The 17,105-nt window shown below is 41.0% G+C and overlaps 1 protein-coding gene across 4 annotated transcripts in view; it reads left to right on the top strand.

Moving 5' to 3' along the window:
* TGFBR3 (transforming growth factor beta receptor 3) overlaps window positions 1–17,105 on the top strand; it is a 120,164-nt gene that overhangs the window by 72,326 nt on the left and 30,733 nt on the right. For all 4 annotated transcript variants that reach the window (XM_030494307.2, XM_030494306.1, XM_030494304.1 and 1 more), the window contains exons 5-6: window positions 10,657–10,840; window positions 16,489–16,657. In XM_030494307.2, the coding sequence (XP_030350167.1) occupies window positions 10,657–10,840; window positions 16,489–16,657 (353 nt within the window). The remainder of the gene's footprint in view (window positions 1–10,656; window positions 10,841–16,488; window positions 16,658–17,105) is intronic.

Here is a 17,105-nt window from a genome sequence, read left to right as displayed (position 1 = left end):
AGAGCCTTGGGCAACATGGTCTAGTGTGAGGTGTCCCTGCCCATGGCAGGGGGTTGGAACTCGATGATCTTAAGGTCCTTTCCAACCCAAACCATTCTATGATTCTATGTTCATTCTTCCTTCCACCGTGTTAAGGTTTCTATTCTTTCCTATAAAGAGCTTGAAAAGAAATGCCAGATCCACCATTACCTCTCCCAGTTTAGTCCCTCAGCCCCTCTCACCTCAAAACTGAATTCTTTGTGTGCTCTCTAAGCAGTATTTTTGCTGCAAACATAAGCTAACTTCAGCCTCTTATCAGGAGCCCATCAGCCTTCCTGCTTTTCATGTACCAGTGTGGTTGGGACGATAGGCCATGAGGTTACAGACTGAACAACTTCAACTGTGGTGATCATCCCTGGGTTTTCCACAGTTCCACTCTGCTCACAGGGACAAATGTGTTGTTTTCCCAAAAGCTTTCTGAAGAAAAGAGCACAGAAAGCATGGGAAATGCTGAGGAAGTCCTAGCAGCACCTGTGGGTGAGTGCAATATGCCAAAAAGAAATGAAGGGGCTATAGTTTTGCAGCCTAGGTGTGTAAATAACAGCTCCAAGGGCTGCAGAGTGCAGAGCTCGCTGCCTTGGCCCTGCTTTGAAAATACTTGGCTTATCCTTGTACTTCTGCAGCTCTGTCCTGCTCATTCTCCTTAAATATACAGCCAAGTCAGAAAGCAGAGTTTTTTGAATCAGAAAAGTTTTCAAATTTAAGAAACCATTTTTAATGCCCTCGAATTCTCTGCTCAGAACAGAAATCTGTGTCACACATACCATAGGAATGTCATAACTATTGTGTCTGTCTCTATGGAAGCCTCGGGCAGAATAATCATTGACTTTCCAGCTTCTCTTTCAGACTTTGCATACAATACATTCATTCACAATTTTAATAATATACTGTATGTAAAGTATGAATTGCACCAGTCCATTGATTGATCCCTAGACAGAAAGGTAAGTAGTGTAAAGAGGTTTAAATGGCAACTTCTGGGACTTACTGCTGACAAAGACAACACCCCTAGAGCCAGGTCAAAGTTTGCTGTTAAAGAATCATGTAACCATCAGTGAAGTCCTAGCTGGTTATTTCTTTTTGTTACTAGCTGTTATTTTCCCCTTGTAAAACATCATAATAAAGTTCTGTTACAGGGAGGTGTGTTTTCAATAAATCAACACATAAAAAATACAAATGAATTGTGTCAGAAGATCCAAGGTTATTTCTACCAAAGAAGGTAACTTCAGGATATGAGCAGATAATGAACTGGAGCACTCTGTAGAGTGCTGTTAGTACCAGTGTATAGGTGGAGAAACTAGGGCACACTGAGCTTAAATGATGTTTATATTGGAGCAGAGGGTAGCATTAGGGCTCTGTGTTCTCAATGTCCTCATTAGGAAGATGGTCTGCTGCCTTTGCTCTGTGAATTCATTGTTTGAGTTTCCACTAAAGCTAAGCTGCCCCAGATTGCTTCATTTAAAGGAAAAGATGAAAAGATTTAAAGCTTGTGTCAGCACATGTTCCAAAGACCAGGAAAATACAATACTACTGAGTTGGGCTGGACTTTAACTTCTTATCATACAGTTCAAGCTCGGATTTTTGCCTTGAGCCTGCTCCTCCATTAGGCAGAAATTTAAAATGAATGGGGGTGAAAATCCAGCCTTTGGGCATATGGTTATAGTGCAGAGGGAAGCATGAAATACCTCCTTGGTAAACGCTTTTCAGTACAAAAATGTAAATTTGGTGTATACGTGTGGTTTTGCACTTATTTTTATCATGTGATGCACATAGCTTCACTCAGCACAGTGACTTGGCACATGCTTTATCTTCATGGACACAGCTCAGTTTCATTTTCACAAAATGTCTATTAGTACCTAAACCTCATAGTGGAACAAACTATCATTCCAATTAAAGCCTATTGCTTTATTGTATTGTCATTTTGCTTCTTGGGGTCCTTTCCCCATCTATAAACCAGAAAAAATGCTAGTGAATAGTCTTAAAAAATATTGGCATCTTAATAAAAACCTGATGTAAATTTCTGTATGTGTGCTAGAGAAAAGCGAATATATGGTCAGTATATAGTGTGGTGTTAACAATACATTTGGCATAGACAGGGTTATTTTCAGGCTCTGCATGAGTTATATATGTCTTGATGGGTTAAGTAGGTGGTGCTGGGAAAATTATTGTGATTATAGTAAAGTAAGTCTCATTGTGTTAAAAATAAATATACCTAAAGTAACATGGCATTTCAGTGCAAAAATACCTGAAATGGGTTAATGCATGAACTCCATGTGACCTAGGTATTGAAAATCACCACTTTGATTACTGGTATATAGAGTCATATTAGTCTGGTTGGATATTTTTTATGTATCTCAAAAATGCAGCAGTTTGGAACTGAGCGTTTTCTGTTAAGGTGTTCCTGGGCTGGACCATTAGCTTTCTTGTCACACAGAAGAGCAGTGCATGGGTGGGAAGGTCTGCTCAGTTCAGCAAGGGGGGAACACTTAATATCTGTGCTAAATATATATATATTTCAATATATATTTTTTATATATAAATACAAATATATTTTGCTTAGCTGGAAATAAATGCCAAAATTATATCCTAAAAGGGGAGTGTAAGAGGAAGTTGAAGGATGATTAGATTACAACGGATTGCAGCTTTACATAAACTAGGTAACACCTGTAGAAAATGCTTTTACCTTGTGATCTTTTTGCAGGTCAGTCTTGCAGAAAAACCTTACCAGACATCTCCCACCACCACACTTTGAAGTTTTCATGTAACAAAATAATTTCCTCCCTTTCCATCAAGTCGTTATTTCTCTCCTTCCCTTAAAAGCAATTTATTGCGAACATGTCCTGGCAGAAAACCAGCAGTTTAATGTAACTACCCAGAAAGAGGGTTTTACAGGTGCTACTCAGCTAGTGATATTTTTTAGTTTAGATTTGGTAACCTTCTCATTTGCTTTTCTAGCCTAGGAATGTCTTTACTGGGCAAATGATAGTAGTGAGAATTAAGTCAGTAAGAATTAAGGACTCAATCCTTTCTGATTTCCTGACAGAAATCACTGTTAGAATACATCCCAAATCCTCTTAAACATCTACATATGTGATTTTATGTAAATATTGAAGATGTGATTCTTCAGCTCTTTCTCTGAGTTAGTTTTTCAGGTGATCAGATGAGTAAGAGTTATGGATGTGAGAGCATTTATGCAAGCAAATAACCTTACTTACAGGAACCTCTTTAATAGGAATGAATGTGTGTATTAAGTTAGTAAAATGGAAGAAGCAATAGCATTAATGATAACTACAAAATCAGATCACATGCTCTTGGCTTGAGATTTGAAAAGAAAAAAGAAAAGCTTTAAAGAAGGGTAAGTGATAGAATGAAGAATTTAATTATTAGTCATTTCTGTATTTATAAGAAGTAAAAGGCCATGTTCTTATTACTTCAGCCAATAGCTGGTTTATTCCTTTCACTTCATGAAAATATGGTTCACATATTTTGGGTCCCTGCCACCAAACCACAGGCTGTTCTATGGTTTGCACTAGATTTTGGATGATTGACAAAACTCACTGAAAAACAAGTGCTATTTGTTTTCCTGTGCCTAGTATTTAACGGGAAATCAGGAGGCTAAATTTCCAATCACTGGTTAAACAGACCCAGATGTGAACAGAGTGCTCTGCTAGGAGAAGAAGTGAGGAAGGATAGGAAATGCATGACTAGTGATAAATTTGGTATAAAAAGTGACCTTTCACTATTCAAAGTAAAAGCAGGAGATTTTCAGTGTTGTGTAACAGTGTGAAGAGGAATTTAAAAGGACGTTTACATTTCTATAGAAACCTGGGTTTGTTTTTATTGTAAATCTTCATCCTCCTTCTACTCAGGAGCTGGAAGTAATCCTGTAGTTGCCCTTTTCCACTTGGCAGAGTTGATATTCCCCGATGCCCCCCCCGCACCATTTCCTTGCCTTTTGAAAGAATGTGAAGCTAACATGAAGTGTCTAATTAAAAGCAGTGTTTAATAAGCAGTAACTCTTACAATGCTTTTCACAATAGTCAGTTTCCCTGGAGACTTTGTCTCCTGGTCCGGTTCACCCCCTCTGCTTCTCCAAAGCCTATAGAACTGGTTTCCTCCCCAAAATATCAGGGGACCTCAGGCTATGTATAGTGGTTGTTCTGAAGTTCTTGGCAGTAAAGTGGAAGGATTTTGTCCGAAGCAGGGATGGCAGAACATGACAGGGTGGTAAATACATGTTTGAAAGTGATGCATTGTTTGCATTCAGTAAAAGGAGTTTGAGTACAATAACCCTAGTGAGGCATCTTTAAATATCTAGTTCTCTTATTTTAGTTGGTTGGGGTTTTTTGTGGCTTTTTTCTACTTTTATTTTTATTCAAAGCTTGCTTCAGGAAGGCGTTCCAGAAGAGAGTGATATTTCTGGCTTAGGAAGCAAGATATAGTACACGAAGCAAATAGGCAGTGTATGGTAAGAAAAGTCTATATGTGGTAATGTGATGTCCCAAAATAGGGAAATTTAATGATGCATAGGTGTCCTCTGCTTTCACTGGAAGCACTTCAGTTTGGATAGAAATACTGCAAAAATACCAACTTGCCAGTAAATTTCAGAAGAAGGAAGGCAGGTCTGTGTGCCTTGGATTCTCCTTTCTTGTGGCTTTCATGTCCTGTACGTTTTGGAGCCTGGTTTGCTAAGAGTATCACCTAGTTCGTACTGGATCTTCTGTCCCAGGTGATTTAAGCCATCTTTCAAAACTCAGGCTTTATTGCTTGATGTTTCTTTGAGCTTCAAGAGTGGGCTGTCTTCATGGGTCACCACTCCAACCAAAACCTTGTGTTAGGAGTGTGGATGGGCCACATCTTGGATCTTATGCTGGTCTTTCTCGTTGCTGCCACTGACTGATCCTGAGTGCTCCCTCTCACAGTCCCTCTAGGAGCTCAGACCCATCACTTTCAGAGCAAGGGAGGCTAGTAGTTAGGAAGACGTGGGTTTTAAGTTAAACCAGGCTGCAAGAGTGAGCAAGGAAACAACATTCAGGCATTCAGTGGTTGAGGTGTGTTTGCAGACCCATTGTGAAGTAGCCTGAGGGGCCTGGAACAAGCGTCTGCGGTGGTCTTCTCTGTATGGTCACGGCTCCTTCCCTTCTCTGCTTGTTTCAATAAACAGGGGGTTTAGCTAGTGGAAGTTTACAGAGGCAGGCAGCAGATCCTGGCAGACTATTGGTGTTAGTGACGTAGAGATAATAAATCACAACAGGTTGTGTTACTGAGTCATCGATTCCAGTGGAAACTATAGCTGCAGTTGCACAGATATGCTTTTATTCTCCCCTTCTCTTCTTCCACTACATTGAGTCTAAGCTGAAACAGAATCCCTGCAAAGGCTTCTGCTACAGTATTTTGTTCAGATCAAACGAGTGTTACATTGAGTCTATGAAGGTGGTGTTGGATTAATGGGAGATGAGTGGACAATTACCTGTGTGCAATTAATAAACCCCTCCTGAGTCCTAAACTTTGGGATCAGATCTCCCTTTTACATGGACTTTTTTTCTTTTTTGTTTCCTTTTTATCATTCTAGTAACTGTCCCATGGGGGTTTTGAACGTTGCACTTGTTTGGCACAGTTTCAGCTTTGTTTGAAAATCCCAGGATCTTCTTTCTAGGTACATATAGACATGCAAGAGTCTGATCCCACAGGGTTCTGCTTTCATTCTTAGAAGGTGTTGAGCAGCCTTAATTCTTAACAAGATCTTTGGTAGTTGAGCATCTCCTAGAAGTAGAATTAAAATCTAAAATATAACTAAAATAATGCTGCTTCTTTTATGTCTTTGCTTTCAAAACCTGGAAAACTGAAAGTAGACTTTCATTATGGCTGTAAGTGGTCTTGAGAACACTAAACCGAAAATGAAAAGCTTTGCTGCTGCATTAAAGTGTCACACCTCTGTGGCTGGTAAGGACGATGCAAAGCTGATAGATGATTCACAAATGTTACATGTCATTTTAAAAGCAGCATGTTTCTTAGTCACTTACCAAAGAGAATTGTTCTCTTGGTGATTAGTTAATGTTATGTGTGGATTTGTGAACATAAAAGGATACATTTTTGAGTTTCCAAATACCTGGTATTTCTCCATCCATGGCTTTACTTTTCCTTTGTAAGGGGACCAAAACACGTCCAAGTACATTAACAAAAACCACCAGCTGAGTCTGAAGCCCATGTGGGCTGCTCTGCAAGTTGGTTCAAGTTTTCGAGTTTTATTCTGTGCAGATTTACTCCCCTCCTACATGTTTTGCCACAGGTCTGATACCATATAGCTCAGATAAAACCATGAAGAATGCTGCTTTTCTTCTGCTGGTGTATTTGCTTCCATCTTGGCTGTATGGGTGGCTTTGTTGGTTTCTTGTGCTGGAGGGGCCTTGTGGTGTAGCTGTTGCTGTGAGGGGAGGGATTGGTTCATGCTGTGTAGCCATGGGCACATAGCTTTGTATAACGAGTTATCTCCCAAAGGTGCCTACCTCTGTCTCAAGGCTAAATTACAAACTTGCTTCCTACTTCTTCCTACTTGGGAGTTCTGAATTATAACTGTATTAAATACTTAAAACATCATAAACCAAAGTAAATATCCCACTTGGATCAGGTTCAAAGAAAATAAAAAGCAATAAACATTTAAAAGGAGAGAAGGAAATAGGTAAAATAAGAAACAGAAGACGCTGTTTTGAGTGTGTGTGGTGTTCACCTTCACCACTCTATGTATTTGAGACAAGTCAGGGATGGTTCTGAGAGCTGTTCTTTCTGGGGAGTAGTAACTTGCACCATTTGGCACATCTGCCAGGTAGCTGATGTCCTGAACTACCACAGCAGCCTGGCAAGGTCAGTTTTTGTAAGACTGGTAATTTTTCTTAAGGGACATATAAAGTTGTTTGAGTTTTCTGTTTTCTCCCAGCATGAGGAGTGTATGTTTCCTTGCCTCTGTACAGTGCAAAGAAAATTGCAGTCCCTATTTTCCCCAATGGTCAGCAGAGCAGCAGTGTGTGTAATCAAAATATGTTCCTAAATATGTTCTGTTCTTCGATAGAATACTCAGGGTTTGGTAGCATATTTTCAGAATCATGTACTTGATCCTCATTTCCTCTGAGCGCAGAAGTGCCCTTTGAACTGTGGTCCTTGCTGTGGTTAGTGGCCATAACCATCTTTTGGTCTTGCAGACTGATTTTTCCCAGTCAGGCTTAGAAGTTTCCTCATTTAGCCTCAGAAGTGTCATGAGGCGTGTAGGTGAACTCAGCAGCAGAGGATGTTTCTGATGCAGTCACTTCTGATGTCCTCATAACAACAGGAAGAAATAGAGCTGGGGCACATTTTTCCATTCTGCAACCTCAGAAAGTAACCACTGGAGATGAAGTGAGGAGATAAAAGTGTATGTGGCAGCAGTTCCTTAATCATCCAGTCAGCTGCGTAATGAGTGCGCAGATAAAAATCCGTGATATACTCCCAAATAGTTAAAGCATTCTTTGGTTTTAATGCTCTGGCTTATCCTGAGGACGTTAGAGAAAGCTGCTTTTGGTTTGTTCTGAAGAGTAAGTAGTTAACGTTCAAGGCAGGTGTTGAAACAGTGATGGTTGCCTTTTTTGGAAGAGTCTGTTGAATTGTTTCCAGAAAAAATAACGTGCTTGGCTCACTTAACCTTGCCTTAGGTCCGTGTAGTAAAAATCCCAACATTGGCAGGCACAGCAGCTTAGTCCTTTCTAAAACCTGGTAGTGGAACCAGCATTTCAAACAGACTTGACCATGTGGTTAGAAAAATAAATGATGATAAGCTTCATGTTTGTTTAAAGATATTTACTGTATGATCATGTAGGGAGGATGCTTGTGCCAGACTTTTTAGTCACTCTGCTTTCTGTCTGTCCATTCCTCCCTAGTAGGGCTCAGTGCTCTGGGGGTTCATTGATAAGATCTGTCTCTCAGGAAGACATTTGTCATGCCACAGAATGATGGAGAAGGTTTTCAAGTTTTAGTTAGAAATAAATGGAAAGCAAAGTGTGTTCTGAGGAAGAGAGCTGTTGTATTAGCATTTAAATACCTCAAATGAAAAATACAGTGAAAAGGCACTGTTGCAGCTAATGCTTGGGGATTTTTCTCAATAGTTAGAAGGGATAATATTTCCTCAGATGTTTTGAATCCTTAAACCCTGCAGTTCTTATGCACAGTTAGGCTAGAGCTCCACAAAGATGTTCCACATGCCTCAGATGTGAAAGACAACCTTGCTAAGAGGTGCTCCATATGTGATCCCTGCATGGCCTGCCTTGTGCTGTGTCAGCGTTGTCCTGCGAGACTGTGGACACTAGAAAACTTAATGTGCAAGAGCATTGCAGAGATGCCCCATGAAACCAATCCATGGTGTGGCTGCTTCTAAATGATGAAAGTATCAAGTGAATGCTATTTGATAACTACATTTTGAAGATAACTGTTGCTCTCTTTTCCTGGTCTTGTAAATTTGGGGGCAGTGGATATACTCCAGTGGCAGAATTTGCTTTCTTATTTCAGAAGTATGAGAGTATTGGAAGAATATGGTGTATTCTGTGTTGTGCTGAATAAAGACTTTTCTCATTTCAAGGAACTGTTTTATGGTAGTCATTTGCAAAACAACAAATAAGGAAGATCATTCAGAATTGAAACAGATGTTAGTTCAAACTTTGAAAACTCTTCTGGCAGAAGGGTTCCTAAGCTGGTTTTTGTCACAGGTCTGGTCAAATTGAACTCTGAATTACATGGGCCTCCTCTTAGAGGAGAGAGTATGTGATATGTAAATGCTAATGTAATAGCTGGAAGCACAGGGAGGAACTTTGAAATTCTTTCCGTGTGCCAAAGGGTGTAATTTATGTGTCTACTTCGACAAATATTTGTAGGTGCTAAACAAACTGATATATATCATCCTGAAATAGTGCTGGGAACAACAGCTCCAGGGAAGGTAGCGGTTGGTTGCTACTAGTTCATTTCTCTAATTGGAACCTGACCTCAGGTAATCTTTGTTAAATAATTGCTATTGATATATTTTGTTGTTTAAAAGGTTAGAGAGATACTTACAACCATTATCCTGCTACAATGTGTAAATAATACACAGGACAGATTAGAAATTGTTATAATGTATTTTTCACTCTTCTATCATCATTATTAATCATTTTGGATTTTCAATTGGAGGAAAAAAATAGACTTTTGATCCACCAAAGAAATCTGGGTTAGTAGAATGACAGGGAAAGGGAAGGGGGGAGAGAGCAGCCGAGTGCCTCAAGCTTCTTCCCAGGCTGCCCTGAGGACAGAAAATTGTACTTCTGTCCTGAAGCCTACTGCAGCGGTCTGGAAGTAGGGGCTGTGTGTTACATCTGGGCAAGCATTGCTCACACACTGCTACAGGGAATATGTCCAAAGAAATCTTCACTGATGCATTCAAACCTGAAAGCTTATTCATCTTTCTGTGCTTTCTCACTCAAGCACATGTTACTCCTGACTTGATGTTTTAGATCTTAATGATGGAACCAAGCGTTGATGGAAGCACCAGCCCAGATAGGGTATGCAGGTCCCAGTCCTCCAGCACCTTGAAGGAGGAAATAGTGAAGTGCATGGATGAGTGATGGTTCCTGAGGTTGGGCATATGAAGGAGTGCTCTTCTTTTACTAGTTGCTATAGGGACCTCTTGAGAGCTGACAAATATTCTGAAATTGTTGGCCACGTCCCTCTGGAGGAACAGGAGAGCCAAAAGGTTGCTGTTGGCACAATCTTGCTTTGCAATCAATCTGGAATGACTTGTGTATCTGTCAAGACCGATGCAAGTTGAAGCAGGTCCCAATCTCAGAGTCTGACCCTGTGCTGCTGCCTTTTCTTGAATGATGCTATTGCCACTCCTGAAGTTGTATTTGAAAATCTTAGGCTTTCCTGCAGAACCTGTTACACTCCCACTTACTGTTTCTCCATTTTGACTATTTTAAACAGCATTATAGTTTTTCCAGTCAAGACCTGAGTTAATGTAACATTTATAAGGATTTTTCCCAAGAGATATAACTCATCTGCTTTATGTGTTAGACTAAAGCATTTCCTTGCTTCCTGTAAATAAAGCAACGATAAATATCTTCTCTTCCTCTTAGCCTTTCTCTTTCTTACTCTGTGTTTCTCTGTTGGCCTTTATCTGTCACTGATCTTGGACTTACGTTCTTTTTGATTTAGGAGTTGCTTCAGAACTTCCAAGTTTTAACGAGCTTCACATCCTTCTCTCGCTTCAGTTCCTCAGACCATCATCTTCTTACTCTCTACTGTCTTAATTTTCCTGTTGTCTTCCTGTCCTCCCTTCACCTGCACAGTTCAGCTCCTCTTGCAGCACTGTTGTACCGCTTGTGCAGCAGGATGATTTTGGACTGTAGCACCCCAGCTGGGCTGAGGGGTGCCTCATTTTATAACAGCATCTCTGAAAAAGGAATCATGATGCAGATGTTAAAACGTGAAGTTTAGGCGTTGTTGGAAATAAGCCGTAATCACCTTCGGTGAATGCATGTGGGTGTGACAGATTACATTGCTTAAACACGCTACCTTGTCTGTGGGGAGAAATGTACCACATTAAAACTATGTTTTTATTCCCATCAGGTGTCCTTAGGTTCCGTTGTTCAGTTTGAGAAGGGAAATTTCTCCTTGTCAGCAGAAACGGAAGAAAAGCTTTTCCCTGAGAAAAATGAACATCTGCTACAGTGGGCCCAGAAGGAATATGGAGCAGTAACATCTTTCACTGAGCTCAAGATATCAAGAAACATCTATATTAAAGTAGGAGAAGGTAAACCAAAACAAACCCAATTGATAAGCACTTCTACATGTTGAGAGTATGTCTTGCTGTAGTTATTTGAATCTTTAAACATAACTCATTTTCCAAGAGATGAGATGTGAAAGGGGAAGGCAGAAGAAATCAGAGCAAGTGTGAAGACCAGACCTTGGATTTAGGCAACTTCTAATGGATTCTGGTGCCATAAGTTTATGCTCATAAACATGGGTGCAATTGGCCAGAATCTTACAGGAGTCAAAGTTTCACTTTTTAAAAAGGAGTAAACTACTCATGGTTATTGGGTATCTTCATCTAAAGGACTGAAGTGAAGAACCTGAGGTAGGGGGGAGTTTCTAGAACAACCTGAGTTATGGGTTTGGGGTTTGGTTGTTTTTGGCATTTGCTTGTATAAGGATCCAGACTACTTTGGGCAAAGAATTACTGCTTTCCTTGCAGGAATAAGCTGGCTTGGTCTCATGTCCTTCTGTGTTTTCATCCCAAGGAGAAAGATTTCCTGTCCGTGCGAGCTGCATGCCAGCTTCGTCAGGTGGCCTAGGGCAGGTGGGAGAGGACTCCAGCTCCACAGGGATTTCACAGGCACATATTAGGGTCTGGGCTGTAGCTCTGTAGCTGAGCAGTGTTGGAACAACTTAACAATATGAACCTCTGCAGCACCTTCTGTCTCATGTTTGCCCTCAGCTGGTGCTGGTCACATAGCATGTCTCCTGCAGAGGAGTTCCACCTGAACTGGTCATAAAGCATAGATAATGCAGGAGCCACGGCTCTTCAACATTCTCGGAGAAAGGCAATCAGTTCAGAGGGGTTTATGCCCTACTGATCTCTATTCAAATTTGTTTTCTGGAAAATATAGTTAGTAAAAGGAACTTTGCAGGGAGAGCAGGATTCCCTCTATTACGCAGGATGATTGGGGATGAAATTTGCTTTTTTGCAGATGTGGGATGTTTTAAGATGACAGAGTTTTTACCTACTAGCCTGCAATTCGCTGGTTTTTCATTCTCTGAAGATGTCATCCAAGTTCAGGCTAAAGCACACATCCAGGTTTAGGCTAACCAAACCTAGCAAGAATAATGGCTGGTAAAAGTGAACTGGAACTGATTTGAGTTGCAGTGAGTGGTCCAGATATTTTGAAACTAATTGTTGTCTTTCAAGAAGTTCAGTGATGGGAAGAGTGGAAAACCAGTAAAACATTGTCTCAATGTCCAACGTGTACTGGTGGGCTCAGCACTTACTAGCACCAGCAGCCTAATTTAGTAGTATTTCAGCAGTACTTCTAGAGAAACCCCTGCATAGCTGAACTAGTTGGCTGCAAAAAAAAACCACCCCCAAAATCTTCTGTGGAGAAAACGTTCTTTCCTAACCACCTGTATCTGATCATTTGATTTCCTGAAGCGTGAGGCTTGCCCCCCAAAATCGGAACATGCCTGTGTTGGCTTTATCCAAATCCTGCCAAATTTGTACAGGATTCCCCTGTGTGATTTTTCTTGGCACCAGTTTTGGATTTCAATGCCAGAAAATCATTCAGAAATATATTTACTAGCTTATTAAAGTGCTCTTGGAACACATAGATGGGAGTAGTGGTCTCTGCATTGCAGAGGTGAACGTTTAATTAGGCATGTCAAAAAACAGATAAAATGGTGTTGATTTGCACATCTCCAGTCAAACCAGGCAACTAAATAGGAGAGCTTTGCATCATCCTTAGGATGTGTTAAAACACAGTTTAATTAGGAGTAAGTACACAACATGGAACTTGGCAAGCAACCAAAATAGACAGTTTCTGAGAAGGCTGCTACGAACTAGCTCAGCTGTAACCATGTTTGATTTTGATTTAAATTCTTGGCAGAAGAGTGAATATGTGTGTATGTTTGGGGGTTATGCATCTGCTTGGGGGTAGGGAGAGGGTCAGTTCTTGAGCTGCAGCAGGCGTGTGAGGAGCAATACGGAAACCATGTGGGACGTGGACCTGGTCTGCTTCTCTGCAGAGTGAGAGATGGAATCACTGGATTCCACAAACCCCAGCGTACGCTTGATAGACAGTTCAGGCTTTTCCTATAAAGCTTACACTCCTCAAGTGCTTTAGTTGGATACTCTCAGCTGCCAGTCTGTGAATCACAGCTAGTATTACTCATAATCTGTAGGCAGTCATATAAAGTAGTTCCTTGCTACGTGACCAGTACAGAATTTAATAGCAGTGTTCATGTAATTGTCTACATTTCAGCTTCACTCAAGTTAGAAAGATCTGAAACTGGAAGACTTATAGCATTTTAGAAGTGGAGGCTGTAGCTGAATACAGCAAACAGCAAGTGCAAGCCAGAGGACAGAAGGATCTGAAGAAGGGTGATCTTTCATAGAATAAAGCTGCTTCTTATGCCATGGGTCTCTTAAATCACTTTTGAAGCTGCAAATGAAAGGCAGCTGAGCGAGCTAGCAAACTGGGTCAGGGCCCAGTGCATCTGAATCCTATCGATTCAGAAGAGTGGTGGTTCAAATACTGTGGGGATGGTGAGCACAGTGAGAACTTAAAGGGGTCAGAATGGGGGCTTAGAGGAAGGGGGTACAAGAAGTGGGGTTCTTGTTCTTGCTTTGATGTGTTTAGGGAAGGGAATGGCAAAGTGGCTGTCATGATAATCATTGTTAGATTCTAGAAAGCAAGACTGCTCGTGGTGAAAGTGATCTTAGTACAGGTTTTCCAGCAGAATTCACTTTAATTCTTCATGCTTCAGTAAGATACAATTGTACAAGTCAGGAAGACTTAGCAGTTAGCTAAATGTTACCTAATGCATCCAGTATAAATCCAGGGCAGATGTCCTAGCCTGGAGGGAGCTTAATTTCAACACATTTCTTAGCTAAATAAGAAAAAAAAAAGTAATAATCAGCCATAACAATATCTAGACTGGAAAATATAGTCTTTTTACAGATGGTAGCACTGTGCTCCTGTCCTGGCAGAAGCTGAAGCTTCAGTCCTGACTCTGTTTGTAGCCTGTACGCACCTAGTGTGGGTATCCTGCCCATTGTACTCGCTTGATTTAATACTTGAAGGTGACTGCATGGTGCCAGGCTTTAGCTGTGCGTCCTGTTGGGGAGTGAGTACTTGCGAAGAGCTTCTACCGTGCCTCCGGAGACCACTGCAGTCCCTTCTCTGCTCCCATTTATACCCTGCCATTAAATGTCAGTTGGGGTTCTGATCTCTGTTGTGCTAAGAGCTAGTAAACTGCAAAATACACATGAAAAAGCCCTGTCATCGGAGTGGCTGGAGGAAATCCCAAATGCCTTGCTTATTCCCAGCTCACACTTTGAAAGGCAAGCTCTGCCTGCATGGGATTTTTATTGCTGAATCAAGCTGCTGCTGCCCAGGGTACCTGTCTTGGAGAGTTACACCTGATTAATGGCACTCACTTTCACAAAGACCTCCTCATTTAAGCTGGGATACTCAACTTTTATCCAGCTTAGCTGGCAGCCTGTGGATGGCACCTGATTTCTGCAGAATAGAGCAGACTCTGTCGGTCCTTGTCTGTAAGATGGAGGTGCTGCCCACAGAAGCTCCAGATCCCAGCGTGCAATCCTCTGTCTTCATCCGAGCAGCCTGGCACGTGCTGCTGGCTGCTGTGCACAGCTCCATCACGTGCTGGCCAGAGACCCTCTGCTGAGGGTGTTACACACTAACCTCATGTCTGATTCCATACTGGGAATCTGCGGAGATTAGAGAGGCACAGAGTCCATCATTTGACTGTTTGCTGGCTGGTTTAGTAAGGTTTTTAATTGATTGCAGACACCTGCAGCCCCTTTCCAAAGCAGTCAGCCCTGAAACTTAAAATGTGGTGTGGTGAGCAAAGACGGATGAAATAGATCCCCTTTTCTTTTCTGTTCCAGCCCACATCTTGGTAACTGGTACGGGCAAGAGTAAATACGTTTTGTTATTGGGGGGGAAGTAAATGTGTACATCAAGACAGTTAAAATTTGTTGCAGAAGAAAAGCGTGCTGTGAAGCAGAGGCCCAGGCTGGGGAGCCTCCGTGCTGGTGGTGGCAAGAGCAGCAGTTCTTGAGAGCTCCAGAGACATTTAATGGAAGTGCCAGGAGCAGGAACCAAGTTCTTTGCCATAGCAAATGATAGCACGTGTGTAATTATCCACAAACTACTCACAGGCTTTTATTTTATGGCTTGAGTTGTGTTGTATGGCAGCTGAGAAGCAAATACCTAGTATATCCGTGTGTGTATGTACAGATATAAATTCAAGTTCAGTGTAGGCCGTTTGGGATCATTTTCCATTCTGTGCTGTTGTGGGAGGAGCTGGTCGAACTGCAGCTGCATTCAAGGCTAATCTGGCAAGGCACAGAGCAGATGTTAGAGGAGTGCTTTGCTTGGGCAGTATGAATTGTTACAGCTTCATACAGCTCTCATAGATTCTGTAGGGAAGACAGCAAGGTCAATATTCAAAGGCTACTTTGTGTACGATCAGGAGAAGAAACTTCTCTAATTGTTTCTGCAGAGGCCGGGATCACAGGAGTCTCTGGTCACTCTGCACAGCTCTATAGCACACACAAATGTTCTTCAGGGGTGACATTTCAGCTCTCATTTAGGGAGCAAGTGCTAACTGTGGTCTCAACTCAGCTTTTAAGAGCTTTTCCACAGTTTTGCATGCATCTGTCTTGCTACTAACTTAAATAGGAAGCCGCCTTTGTAAAGCAAAGGTCAAAGGGCCAGCCCTTTGGAATTACATTCTTACAGGACTTTGTGTCTTTGAACGTGATACTTAGTCCCTCTGTGTGTTGTTACAATTCATATGTAAAACTATCTCAGAAATACAAAGTATTCCTATTCTTCAATGGAAACATTGCTTCTTGGGGCACAGCAGCATAGGCTGCTGTGCATGAGAACTTTACACCAAGTATGTTTTATGTTTGACATTGTATCCTAGTTAATGCTCATCATCAGCTCAGCAGTTAAAACCGAAAGAGAGATTGAATATCTACTCTAGAATTTCTTCAGTTAGGGATATTATAGTCAGACTTCCTTAATAACAGCTGATTTCATCATTTTCTTTCTATATTCTATTTTCTGTGCACAAGAGAACTGCAATCGTTCTAGACAACACTGGCTCTGACTATACAATGCATAGGAAAAATACATTGAGTAAGGAAATTGAAAATACTTTCTGTAATCTTTTAAATACTTTAAGTTCATAATAACAAGAATAAAACATTTTCTAAAGGGAGAAGGAATTGGTCACAAATTTTCTGCTAGTGAATTTCAAAAGAAAGAAATCTTTTAAAGGTGCAAGGAACAACTTAAACGTGTTTTATTCGTTTTGAAAAATGCTCCATATTTTTCTTCAGTTTTGTTTTCAAATTTCTCTTTCTAGGGATTTTCTTTCATTAAATATCAAAGTCCATAAATATAAACTCTTCAATTTAAAAGTGTATCTTTTACATCAGGTGTATGCTGTGTTGTTGCAAGAGCGATCTCCCATTCAATACTGTGTTCATTTGTCATAAGGGCTTGTGATAGGCAAGAGATACACTTTATAGCCTAAAGACCTGTGTCATAAAATACAGTGCTGCCCTGAAGTAAATGCAGTACACCCATGCATGAAAGCTAATATCTATGTGTAAAGGTGCATATGCTTTCTTTTCTTTTCCTCCGCCAGATCAAGTTTTTCCTCCCTCGTGCAACATAGAAAAGAATTTTCTCTCGTTAAATTACCTTGCGGGATACCTACAACCAAAAACAGCAGAGGGGTGCCTTATGTCTCACTTAGTCCAAGAAAGAGAAGTTCATATCATTGAACTAATCACTCCAAATTCCAATCCATACAGGTAAAGTATTGTCTAAATAGACTAAATCTGTTTGAAATCACAGCTAAAGATTTCACCTGTCTATTGAAAATTCATAGAAGAGCTTGGACCTTAGTACTTTGCCTTAAATAGAGATTAGTTCTTCAATATGTAAAGATTTTGGATTCTGCTACATGATCCTGGGATTTTTCTGGACAAGACTGCAAAGCACAGTTCTTATGGGCTGTATCCTGCCCCTCTTCTTGCCCAATCAATCAAATTATTCCAAGAATAAGATGAATGAGGGCAGCATCTGACAGGGTTTAAGATGGGATCACTGTATGAGGATGTGAGAGAAAAGTAACCTTGACCTGTCACAGGTAGGGGTGACTGGCAGCAAGGCCTGGGGCAGTGGCTCCCAACCAGTGGTCCAGAGGTCACAAGTGACCTGTGGTCCATAATTGTTCCGTTGTTTGTCTGCAGAATCATA

This window comes from Strigops habroptila, chromosome 8 (genome assembly GCF_004027225.2).
Source record: "Strigops habroptila isolate Jane chromosome 8, bStrHab1.2.pri, whole genome shotgun sequence".
NCBI classification, from domain to species: Eukaryota; Metazoa; Chordata; class Aves; order Psittaciformes; family Psittacidae; genus Strigops; species Strigops habroptila.
This window is presented reverse-complemented; position numbering and strand designations above follow the sequence as displayed.